At 44.5% G+C, this 12,873-nt stretch overlaps 1 protein-coding gene across 1 annotated transcript in view; it reads right to left on the bottom strand.

Annotated features, from left to right (window-relative positions):
* The window catches only part of LOC131890152 (uncharacterized), a 52,667-nt gene continuing 39,794 nt past the window's right edge, over positions 1-12,873 (bottom strand). The window contains exons 3-7 of the mRNA XM_059239443.1: positions 9,844-10,052; positions 6,544-6,679; positions 6,021-6,184; positions 4,984-5,194; positions 1-4,273 (exon numbers count right to left, since the gene is read on the bottom strand). Coding sequence (XP_059095426.1) covers positions 4,125-4,273; positions 4,984-5,194; positions 6,021-6,184; positions 6,544-6,679; positions 9,844-10,052 — 869 coding nt within the window. The 3' untranslated portion in view covers positions 1-4,124. The remainder of the gene's footprint in view (positions 4,274-4,983; positions 5,195-6,020; positions 6,185-6,543; positions 6,680-9,843; positions 10,053-12,873) is intronic.

Below are 12,873 nucleotides of genomic sequence, written 5' to 3'. Positions count from 1 at the left end.
TTCTCATTTTCTCCAAAATTTATTCGACTTTGTATAATTGTAATCATATTAAATAATACAATATTATACATACCACGACACTGAGAACGAAATTCATGACAAGAAACTAAAACTTATCTTTATGGGAGGACTGCTTCAACATTGATCGAATCGAGAGTTCGGAAAAAACCAAGTCATTCCTCACCACAGAATAACGGGGTGAATAGATCGAGAGTTCATATGTTTTGTATGCAGTACAAGGATCAATATCACAGATAATTGGTAAATGAGGAAATTTCAACTGAACATGGCTTCATTTTTTTTTTTTGACAAGAGATGTATGTATTATGCGCGAGAGTTCTAGAAAAGCAAATCATTAACATTGAGGGAGGCAGGGGACATTTTGAATTGTTCCAGGAATCGAAGGAGTAGAAAAAGCTTTTAGGGTTCACTTGACGTGTTTGATTTGATTCTTGCGTTCTTTCTTGCCTTTGTTCAATTAAAGCGCTTTATATGTTTATGTTGTAAATGTACTTACATGCACAGTTGCACACGCCCATTGACGAATGAGGGAGGGCCTAAGAATGCGCGAGTTTACATGATCTTGGATTAAATAGCAACTGAATGAAAACATGTCAGTAATAATGATTGAGGCACGGCCATGAAGACTCATGGTTAGCGGAAAAGCAAACCTAATTTTAACAAAGACAATAATAGCGGTACTTTTTTGTAGTGGTATTGGTGTCGGTACCACTACAAGATTATAAATTGGAGCCATTTTCAAGTGGGAGGCTGGTTGGGGAGGGAAACTGGGCTCTTGTCTGGGAAATATCATCTGATCTCATTTGCTTCTTCATCTGGGAAGCAACAACTCGTTAGGAATATTGTTTGAGAACACCACTTGTATCCATGCACGTACATAAATACAGATAAATGTGGCTCGAGTCGAGAGGATTCCATGGTCCCAAACGCGTTGCTCCACTTGGATTGTTGGTTTTCTCTTTCTTTCTCTCTCTCTAAGCTCAAGCGACGACAAGTAACGGCGTTGAATTCTAATTGAAAAATATGACAAATTGGAACAACCAACCAAGGAAGGAAGGCAGGAAGGAAGGAAGGAAGAAAGGAAGGAAGGGAGGAATAAGAAGGACTATTATCATAACCAGAGTAAGAAAGGAAACAAACATCTTCTTTTTCCTTCTTTTTCAGGTGTTCGTGCCAACCTCACGTTGAAATAGGTTGACACACTGTTCCAAATACGGAACACCCACGAAACGCTCATCGAGTTCATTTTCATAATTGCTCAGACGAAATGTGTTTTGAATATGCTCGAGTTGGGTCTTTCAAAACCAAAATGCAAGATCAAATTGTGGTTGCGTTTTGGCCAAAAATTCAATTCAGAGTGCGCCCCAGTATTGGTCGATGGCTGATAGTTCCATCTTGTGAATTATCTTCCGAGGCGAAACAACTGGCACCACCCACGTGTGGAGTCGTGACAACAGTTAGCAAGCCATTATCGTCTCTCCAGATTCTGTCGGTGTTGAGGTTAAGATTGGGTGAGCTCCCAACATGGGGTTCCATCTTTGGCAAGGGTGGAACTGCTCCTTGCTTGGTGGTGGTAAGATTGGGTGGAAAAGGGGTCCTTCAAATGGTTCGTATGAAACGAAACAACCTCAACCACCACAGATACTAGTTCTCTTAGCACCGCAAGCCCCAACACCACCACCACTAGCGCCATGTGTAAGTACCATCATTTATACCAGACCCAGGCCGATATTGCCTTTGGGGTCTTTAGCAGTGGTGAAGCCAGAGAGGGAGGGATCCATAGCTGATGAGGATGTGGGTGCCACCATCTGGAACTTGCGTAGTTTGACCAATAATTTAAGAAAAGAAGAACATGCGAGGCCCCACAAAAGGGAACGAAATATCTTCAGCTTTGGGCTGGCGAATGGACTTCTTCCATCCACGGAGGGATGAGAGAACGTTGGGATTGGCAATTCTCCAAACAAACCACCACACTCAAAGAGGCCTTTGTCATGATTAATTACTTGCCAAGGCTCGTTAACGGATGCCCAGGACGAAAGAAGAACTCGGGAGATTTGCCGGGTTTTGCTGACCATCCAAGATTGAGATGAAACGCCATTTGTAAAGCGAACCCACCACACTCACCAGTTGAACGAAGGCTGACTTTTCTGAATTCCTCGACGGTTTTTTTCCACTTGAGGGCTTTGGTCTCTCATTTCAAATACTCTGGACCTCTTCCAGCTTCCTTTCATCTTCCTCACCAAAGCCGAGATGGAAATGATGACGATGAAGGTGATGATGACGACCATGGTAGTCCGTGGCAGTGGCAAAGTCAGTGGCTATGGTGGTGGATGAGCAAAATGAGAAGGAAGAGGTGGAGGAGGTTAGCGGTTAGTTAAGAAGATTTAGTGAGGCGTTTGTCGAATTCCCCGCTCGTCGCCTGGGTCGTCTCTTTTTCTTCGTCCTCCATTTTCGAGGTTTAGGTCAGAGACGAGTCAATGAGTTCTCTTTCTTCTTGCTCTCTCTTTTTCTCTTCTCTTCCTGGACTTTTTTTCGGCCCTCTTGAGTCTAATGAAGTCTTTCCAAGTGCAAGTGACTAGAATACTAAAGCAATTGGTTTGAACCACTTTTCGGTCGGGGTCGTTTGGAATGGCCAAATTCCACATCCCAAGCACAAAGTCCCAACGATGGGCTGACTAGAGAAGACGTTGACATTAACTACACAAGTACGACTGAGAATGTATTTGTGTGCACGGTTGACTCCCAAAGGGCCCTTTACTGGTTGAGAAATCAAGCCTCAAATGGTAAGACAAAGAAATACGTCGTAAGAGTGGACCAGCGGGGGCCAATGGAGTATTAGTAGGGGGGCCCCATGCCCCGATGAGGTGCCCCCTCGATGTTCTGACAGACGAGAAAGGAAGAAGCTCTTTTAGGGAACAACTTTCCATTTAACCATTGCACGAGGACAAACGCGAACGAAAGAAAGAAAGAGAGAGGCAATTGCCAATTTCACTCCACGTGCCATTCTGGCTTGGCTTCGCTCTTAGTAGGATGTAGAGGCATTGAGGAGGTTTCATTCGTTGCGAGGCAACCATCTGGATGAATCTGGCAAGATGTACTAGTGCTTGTTCTTCTTCAGCGTTTGCTCCATCCTCAACAAATTCGGCGACAAAGACTACCAAGAGGCCTGCGGCTCTTGCTGTTACTACAAACGCTACTACGTCTTCCTACATACTTCGAAGACCATTGCTCCAAGGGATTCGAATGTTTTTGCCGGTGCTGCTGATATTACGACTATGGGAGCGGCGACAGCGGCAACCAACAAATCGCATCCTTTTTTCTGGCTCCGAATCACCCACGGGAATCATAGGGAAACGAGCGAGACGGAAGCCAAATGGCTCATTTTCCAAACCTGACCTCATTCACAATTGCAAGAGACAGATTCAGACCTAGGTTTGGCATCCCCGTAACTTTGACGGCTATTTTCATTTTTTTTTCTTCTCTCTCGGATGGGGGAATTTTCTTTAGGGCCTGGAAGCAGTCACACGTTTGAATGAGTTCTTGGATAAAGTCAACGAATCCTTGATCCATCTATCCCTCCGTTTTGGCCACGGGACGGACCCACAGGCCTCTTCCGTCGGAAAAGACCGGTCAGGAATGCCAATTTTAGGAACTGACTGCGATCGAGTTGGTTGGTGTCACTCTGACGTACACGAGATGGTTGCTACTTTGACCTGAGAGCTAGCTGATTGAGGAACTGCGACTGAATGTGGGTGGGTGTGACTTTGCCCTGTCCTTCATCCTTTCATCAGATTGTCTGTTGGTCTGACAGTCAGGCAAACGGACAGATGCACAAACAAACAAACAAACAAACAAACAGACGGAGACGAGTCCATGGTGATGGCTGATGGCTGATGGCTTCGTCAATATCAGTACATTGGAGGTGAAGTGTGTGGTGGCAGGGCCGACATCGCATTTGAACGTCTCCTCTGAATTTCGTGACGATTTTTATGAGATGGGGACGTGGGGCTGTCTATCGGAAAAGGGAAAACAAAGGTGGTGGTGGTGGTGGATTGGGATTGGACCACGGTGGTTGGAGGAAGACCGAGGGAAAAGACGAATCATCAGGCTCTTAGCCGACTCCCATCGTCGGCCAAAATGAGCACAAAGGATAAAGATGCCAAAATAGTAAGGAAGGGTATGGAAATACCGGACCACGCGAAGGTCACCAAGCCATTGCCCGAGGATCCCGCCGCATCGATGAAATGTGTGGCTGAAAATGAGGATCAAAGATGAGCTTCGAGGGTCGAGCACTCAGAGAGAGAAAGGGGCATTTCCTATTCTCAAGGGCATCATAAAATCAATTAAGATTCCAACTAGATGAATGCATCATCTTCATTGAAAGGAATCCCTGACCACATCGCATCTGAGTACTAGGTGAGTGCACAACCCAACGCTTACAAGGTACATAAAATAAGGTCTTCCTTTGGGTTCTCGCATTAGATGTGGTGACCATAGGGAATGGAATGCCTCAGTTCCTTCCCCAAACCCCTCAGAGGCCAAAGTGGTTCCAATAAATTTCTGGTATTACTTCGATCTCCGCAAGGTCAAATCAACTCGAAAGTCACCACAGCTGATGGTGACGAATGAATGAACAAAGTCTGGCTTTTGGAGCCTTCAGCTTTTCTTCCAAATGACATAAAGACACATGAAACGTGTCAAAAAATGCATAGATAACCGTCCGTCCATCCATTCATTTCACTTATCTAATCAGATACTTGCTCAGGAGGAACCTAAAGATCATTCCCGACTCGGCCTAGCTTGTACAAAACTAAAGCCACCCCTGTTTACTTATCGATCTGGCCGCCATCGATTCATCGATTCATCCGTCCATTGGCAAATGATGCGAAGTGATTCTACGGCTGCTAAGACTGCTTGGACTACTGCTGGTGTCGTGGGTGATGTCGATGGCAAAGTACTCACCAGTTCCGGAGTTCCTGAGAGTCCGACTCTCAGAGGCTAATGCTGATTGGGTGCGAACCCCTTGAACAGATTCTTCGTTGCTCTTCCAGTAGATGGTGGCAATCGTGGCCGTGCACTTGAGTTTCAAATCCCCATTCTTGAAGTGCTTCTCGCGCACTTTGAAACGGAGCCCAAGGGTGCTTGTCTCTAAACCATCGTTATCCTCGGTAACCTAGAAGAGAATCTCACCATGATGATGAACCTGAGTGTGTGTATGTTCATAGAATGGGGCCAAATCAATACGATCGAGGGGAAAAGTTTGTTTTCCAGTAATGAGCAAAGATTTTACCCGAAATATTTTAGAGCCAATATGCCTCTTTCATTTTTGTAACAAGCTAAACAGTCAGCCAAGGAGGTGTTTGCATGATCATGTGACATCCACCAATCTGACTTGCTCTTTGAGAATGCAAGGAAACTTGATCTTGAGAGGCAAAGAAAGCATACTCGTCTTCTCCGATGCAATTGGGTGAGTTATAATTTGTTCCAATGCGTTCTATCCCTTCTCATCCAAGCCGGCCTTTTGAATGAATGGTTTTGAGTGTGTGAAACATCACTTTATTGTGAAACAGGAGTGGCAGTGAGTTGAATGAGGGGTGTGAGACTATCATTGAACGAATCAAAGGACGACTCTTTGACTTCAAGGTCGTATTGTACGGAATAGGTAATATGGTGTAAAGATCAAACGGAAATGAGGGAAATGGAACCGAGAGCGGGTACCGTTGAACGGCCAGAGATGGAAATGTTCAAGAGCCCACGATAACCACTCATAGACAAGAAACAAGGGGTACAGACAACGAACGAACCATAGAAAGACGTCCATGCAATCATCAAATTTAGAGCGTATGCTTTTCGATATTCTTCTCCATGTCTCGCTTTCCATTCTAAATGGTAGATGGAGGTATGGTATGTATACCACAGGCAATCTATCATCTGTTCAATTCGAAACCTGGTGTTTCAAGGCTGACCATTTCTTTTCAATCGCCTAAAGGATGGCTTACCTCGTATGTCTTGACAAAGACTTTATCGGCCTGTTCACCGTTGATATACCACTTGAGTTTGGCTGCGGGTTTGGATCTGAATGAGGTGCAGTTCACGTTGACTTTGTCGCCAATGTTATATCGGGGAAATCCACCCGAGATGATGGGACCCTCGTCAGGTAGGTCTGAAATGGGTTTCGATAAGCGGGAAATTAGTTCCACTTGAATTGAATTGGGTCAATAAATCAACCCTCAGTGGGAACTGAGTGCCTTTGGCCTTATGGCTCGAGTTGGCTATAGTGACTGTACGTATACTCTCGCTCCAGGGACAAAAATCTAGACATGGAACGGAATTAGTAAAAAATCGATGATTCTCTTTTTTAACTCGGACAAGTGCTATTTCGATATTTATATATTTTTTATTTTGAATTCTGAAATCTATATTGAAATCACAACACCACGCTCAAGATTGAGCATTATCATAAAGAACAATCTCAAAGTTGTTTGCCGTAATGCACCACACTAACAATTCGGTCTTACTTACCCACAACAGCCATGATGGCCTCGGAGTAGGCGGTCTGGAATAGAGGAGCCTCCCCGGAGATTTCACAACGAAATTGACCCGTCGTGCTGAGATCAACATTTCGAAGGATGATTTCGGTCTCCGTGGATTTGTGTTCCTATAAAAACAGAAGGGAAGCAACGCGGTTGAGATGCAAGGCTCTTGCTTGGATAGAGGACGCTATTTTTTGTATTTGCACTCCCAATATCAACAAAGGACCCCACTCACATCGCCTGGGAGGGGGCAACAGTGGGGCGGTGTTTTTCAGGATGGAATGTGGATTTCTCGTCGGACGTGATCAGCCTTCATTCTGCCAAACTGGTACTATTACTAACAACAACAAGACCACCAATGACGGTGACTTCTACCTTCACCGCCCCAACCACCTCAAGGATAAGATGAAAGTTGGGATAGCAAGTTTTGTTGCCCAAGAGACGATAGATGTACATCACACCGAGTCAAGTTCCAAATCTAATAGCTCGTCGTGGGGCCAAGAAGGAAACGACTGACTTCTAACCCGAGAGAGTTCCGCACGGATTTTCGTTCATTTCCCCCACCAACTACGTACTATGGGGAGCTATTCGGGGTAAAATCAGTAAAAAGTTCTTAATACTGTTTGAAGTGTGCGAGTGGGCAAGTCACACAAACACACATGTACGAGCGTACACACTCACACACATTCAGTATCGGAGTGGTGAAGGAAGCGACCATCGGGGAAGAACTAACGGTCGAGTTCATATGCTTCACACATTCTGTATGGCCTTCTTTAGAGGCCAGATAGCGTAAAAAGTGTTCTAATGCGACAGACGAAATATGAAATTCCTCCGTCTGAGAAACTAGGCAGAGTCGGCTTCTCGCTCACCATATTCTACTACTACTGTATGTACAGTGTCTTGTAAATGTAGCCTTCAGCTTGGGCATTTCAACTCGAAGAAGGGCACCCCACTCAAGTCTTATTTCTCACTAATACAACTCATATTCGTTGTCAAAAGAAGCCTTACACGTACTTCAGTACATTCACTTAGCCCAAACAGCGTCGTCGCCCAAGGCGAAGAATCGCGCGGAAATCCTGAAGAACAAGATCTCGGTATCAAGCGAAGGAAGGTCTCATCTCGTCACTTTTTCTTTCAATTCACTCGCTTCCATCGTTCCATCGTTCCATTTCACATTTCTTTCTGTTCCACCATTCCCAAACCATTCGGGGGAGGAAAGAGAGGAACTTAACGGGAAGGAGGGGGGGGGAGGAGGTAGTACGCATGTATGTACAGAAAAAGGTGAAATCTTTATTGTGGATCGAGTAGACTGTTTCTCTGTGGTACGAGTACTGTACTGTACCGTGAACGAGGCTAACTTTTTCAAGCTTCGTAACAGAAGCAGATGAATGTTATATTCTAGTCAACAGCCACCATCCGGTAATCATTCAATGAAGAAGTCAAAATTCCTCTAATCTCTTATCTTTCTTAAAATGTGTGGTTGAATTTACTTTTGGAAAAGTAATACTGAGATTTCTCGGTCATTGAAATCAATAAAATCGTAACACTCCAACAACAACAACAACCCTAAACTCAACTGGATGTAGAGGTACGGTTTGTTCCAATTCATTGCTTGTCCGCTATCTTTTTAATCTCTCCGCTCACTTGGCGCCAAATAGACAATCAGGTTGATGCCAACTAGCTAGAGGCCAACCAATGAAAAGCCAAAACCGAGGCGAGTAAAAAAAGATCCGAGTGCGCCACTGGGAGCTCCAATTCACGTTCATGGAGTGAAAGAAAGAGGGACCTAATTTTTGGGGCCCGTCAATCTGGCAGTTATCTCATTTGCTTGTTCCAAGTCAAGGTTGGGTGAAAATTGTGATAATGTCCAAACTGTGCTGATAATACGGCTATTTGGCCCATTTTATTATCATTATTGCTATCCATTCTATCTCTCGGGCCCTTGATGGACCTCCATGGCTAGACCTTGCGCGCGGAAAGTGAGAGATCCCAACTTTTTGCCCCATTGTTGTGTGTCGTCGTTTACTTTATTTGTTGTCTGGTCGGAGGACGAGAACCAATCTTTTATTTGGAGATCTCTTGATCTTACTTGAACCATCATTTTTCTTCTTTTTTGTCGCTCCAGTAGCATGGCTTTCTCGCTTGGTGTACAGTACACTCTCAGGAAGAAAACGAGCTACTGTACGAACGGACATACGCACAGTATATTGTGTCATGAACCACTGGAATATGGACGGGGACGCTTGGGTCGAGAATTAGCATTTCAAATTCGAGTCAACGCATTGCGTCCCTCTTCATATGAGACTGATGTCAGGTCGATACAACTACTGTACTTAAGCCAAGTTTCACTTCAATTGAACGACTGGATCAAGAGTTATGCCTTCTCAAAGCACATTACATAATTTTTCACAACATGAATGGACTGACCCTCTTGTTGTGGTTATTGATTGCAGGAAGAGGGTTGAATTAATTAAATTTCTAGTCATATGTATGTAAGATCAGTCTAGCCTTTTTAATCCTTGTCAGAAATACAGTCAGTCACGGAGTCACCACAAGTACGTACATGACATGCTGTACTCCGCTTTTAGAAGGCATAACCATTGAGATTGAAATACATGATAGTAGCAATTGTAGCTACCTGAGACCAGCCTCACTTCAAGGAAAATTTCTATACCCTAGCCTCACCGTCCACATTCCAGTGGTTCATGGCTGTATACACCCTGGAAATAACCATGGAGCCGTGTCAAGAGCTCAGGGCTCAGAACTCGACCATTCGAGGAAGATTGGGGACACTTCAATTGTTTGGAGCCCACTTTGGCAGCCTCTATTTCACCATAATGATATTGGTAAGAATTATTGCGTCCTTGTTAGCAAAATGTAAGCATGATTTTTTGGCGGTAGGTACATGGCGGTTTTTTAGCAAGCAGTTTATTTGGATTGGTGTGCGTTTGTTTTTGAAGAGAAAGCTCATACGAAAAGTGAGTTACGAAATGATCTTTTGAGTGAGCAGTGTCACCTCATTGATTCACCCATTTGACCATTTGATGAGCCAAATCGGTCTGAATAGCTCAGGTTATTTGGGCATTTTCGCTTAGCCAAATCATCGGCTTTTCTACTTTCTTGTAAGTTTTTAATGTTCGGACTTTTTGCCAAATTTAGGTTTGAAAACATGCCCAGTCCAACCTGGTGAGACTTTCTGCATTTAAAGCCAGAACCTTGAAATATTAGGAGCTCTCCTGTATGTACGTACATGTACATGTAGACAGATGGAAATCTTGGATCAACTTACATCCACGTTTATCCCATTGCCGTTGAAAATGGTCGTTTTCGGATTATCAGTCGGAATGAATCTGTAGAACTCGTGTCCATTGCGGTACCATTTGATCGAGTAGAGTTTGTCGCCCTCCATATCGTAATTGCAACGCAGCTTGGCATTTTGACCCCGGATTGCGTGAGGCGGGATTACCACATTCAGCAGCTTGATGGCCCAAGTATATTCTAGAACGGAAAGGAGTCAAAATTACACAATTAGTGGAAATGTCAGAGCGGTAAGTGCCAAAGAGACCAGATAAAGATGACAAAGAGGTGTTGTCCAGATGGCCTCAGGCCTCTGTCCTGGAAGTCGTGATTGATTGGATACTATGTGTTTTTTTCCACTTTCTCCCTTAAAAATGAATATGTCGGGTTGTTTGGGTGGGAGGATAAGGGCTCGTGTTTCTATGTAGGTTGGTGTTGTGCGTGTGTTACTTATTAACATAACACAGGCCTTGCTTTAAGGATCTGAAAAATGATGTGTCTAAAAGCTCGTCGGCTGAGTGAGAGGTCCTCATCTATATGCGCATGAAGATGGACTTGTGGAGGCATTAGTTTTGACTTGGACTAATTTGAGTAGGAAGCGAAAGAAATCGGAGAAAAGATGGAAAGCTCCACTAGTAGCACTCTCGCCAGCACCACAAATAGCAACAACAACAACAACAGTTGTAACTTCAGCTAGAGTATTAGTTATTAGTTCCTGGAGAATGAGCACAGTCCGTAACATACAGCATTACTGACGTCTGAAGGGTTCTGAAAACTCTGAACTGAACCACGAGTCAAAGAGGTGTGTGTGTGTGTGTGTGCATTGGTGTATGTACTCGAAAAGTAAGTGGGTGAGCCCTTCTGCATCGTTGTTGTACGTAGTATACTGGGATTAGGGCTCTTTTTCCACAGATTTCAGGAGTGATGAATTGTGCAATGGAAGATGATGGAGAGAGTTCTAAATAGAAGAGAACATCTGGACCTTGGACCCAATAGGAGCTTCTCCGTTGTTTTTCAAAGATTGTATCCTTCGTCTTGAAGACTCGCTCAGGGATCGTTTCAAGTCCTTTGAGTTCTTTGCTCGTCATCAGTGACGATGCTCTCGAGATATCATTCAAATTGGTTGACATCGCTCTTAGTGGTTCCACAAAATAGGCCAAAATGATGGATGTGAGAACAGGGAGCTGACTGGAGCCTGAAAGCTAACCCTGGAATGGTCAAAAGTACACCCGCAGTCAGGTCAAGCAAGACATCTGTTGTGGCTCCAGCGTCTGAAAATATTGCTTTTGGTGCTTTAGTGAGGCCCAATCTTCCTATCCCTTTCACCCTCACTAGGTTCGAAAGCACTCGGGATCTCTAGATATTTGGTGTTTAAGTATACTGCACGTACGAAGAACGTGTAAGTAAACGCAGCTGAGCTCAAGGGCCCTTGTGGGTTAAAACACTTTCTCGGATTTTGGGGAGCAATTTTCCCCTTTGAGTTCAAAGACAAGCAAAAGTGGATGGAATCAGCGGTTGGCGTCTTGGGCGCTCTGGTTTCGGTCGGCCAAGGCGTGCACTCTTATGCTACTGGGTGAGATGGATGGATGAAGGATGGTTGGCTTGAGAAATGGAGCTTTGAGACCTCGAATGTCAAAAGCGATCAAGTTTCCCTGATTAAAAGGGACTGCTGGCTTGATCCTCAGGGTTTGAGCTTGTTGTCTGCCTACTTCTTCTTGTTCGCTCTCGTTCAACAACAACTTGTGCCGGTCTTCTCTGTGTTGCATTCCACTCTCTTTATCTCTCTCTCTCTCTCTCTCTCTCTCTTTCTGGTAGGCGAACTTTTCGAAAGCACCTTGGCTTTGATGGAGTTTTCCATTTAGCGTGTAAAATTACAAAAGTCACAGAACGCATCTCGAATCGGTGGGTCCCCTGGTCTTTTTGACTTGCAGGACTACGGTTCGCTCGAGTCCATGGATGTTCCCTATTCCAATCATGGTTAAGCCTTTTCGTTCCTGATTACGTTACTCTCATCCATATTTGACAATTAATTAGATTAAGGTCTACAACATACTTGTCCACGACAAATTCCGTAGACAGGATCCACGTCCATACCAATTCCAGCCCTTGAGTGGACGCGTGACTTAGTGCTAACACTACGTACTGTAGCACAAGGAGTCTCCATCTCCCCATCATTGGCGAAGAGAAGACGGAAGCTGAACGCTGGAACCTCGGATATCTCTTTGCCTTGGGCCAAAAACCAAAGGAAGATGTCTTCGTCTCTCGCCGCACGGCTGGCATTCACCTCGAAGGGAAATGCTTGACATTTCCATGTACATATTTAGTTAGACAGCATATCCAAGGCCTTGCCAGAGAATCCCTCCACCATTTCCTCTCATAGCATCATGGAGATTTTTCATGGATTTGCCATGTCAACGAACCACTCCTTACGCCAAGCGAGTACATACTATGTACGTAGAATACTACAGGCAGTACGTACTACTCAAATGGTTTGGTCGGGTACATTAGCGACGAGGGACAGAAGGAAGGCAATCCAAGACGACAAGCACAAGAGAGAGAGAGAAAGAGCAGCTCGTCCGAGTTCAGTGGCACTAGCAATTTTCTTAAGAGGCTTCCTTGGCTCTCTTTTCAAGCTTACCCGCGTGCAAAACCAACAAACCAAACCATACATTACGTAAACTACTAACACTCACAGTATCATATCATACTCAAAGTGAGCCCGTTTGTCCGTAAACCGTAAGATAATGACAGGCCAGCAATGCACCAGTGGGCTTCGCTCCAATTCGGATCGTTTGGAACCAAATGTGCACCCAACCTGCAAATCTGGATGACCGGAGAAATCATTGATCTTGGCAGACAAATCTGTTCCAGCTAATCCCAAGATTTTTTCAACACTGAGTGGAACAAAGTAATTGAATTTTTTCCCGCTGTAGCTGTCACTTTGGAACGGGTTCGCACTCCAAACAAATTGGAAATGCAACGGCATCCTACAGAATATGAGGCGACAGGACTGAAAAATTGA

This window comes from Tigriopus californicus, chromosome 11, assembly GCF_007210705.1.
Source record: "Tigriopus californicus strain San Diego chromosome 11, Tcal_SD_v2.1, whole genome shotgun sequence".
NCBI lineage: Eukaryota > Metazoa > Arthropoda > Copepoda > Harpacticoida > Harpacticidae > Tigriopus > Tigriopus californicus.
This window is presented reverse-complemented; position numbering and strand designations above follow the sequence as displayed.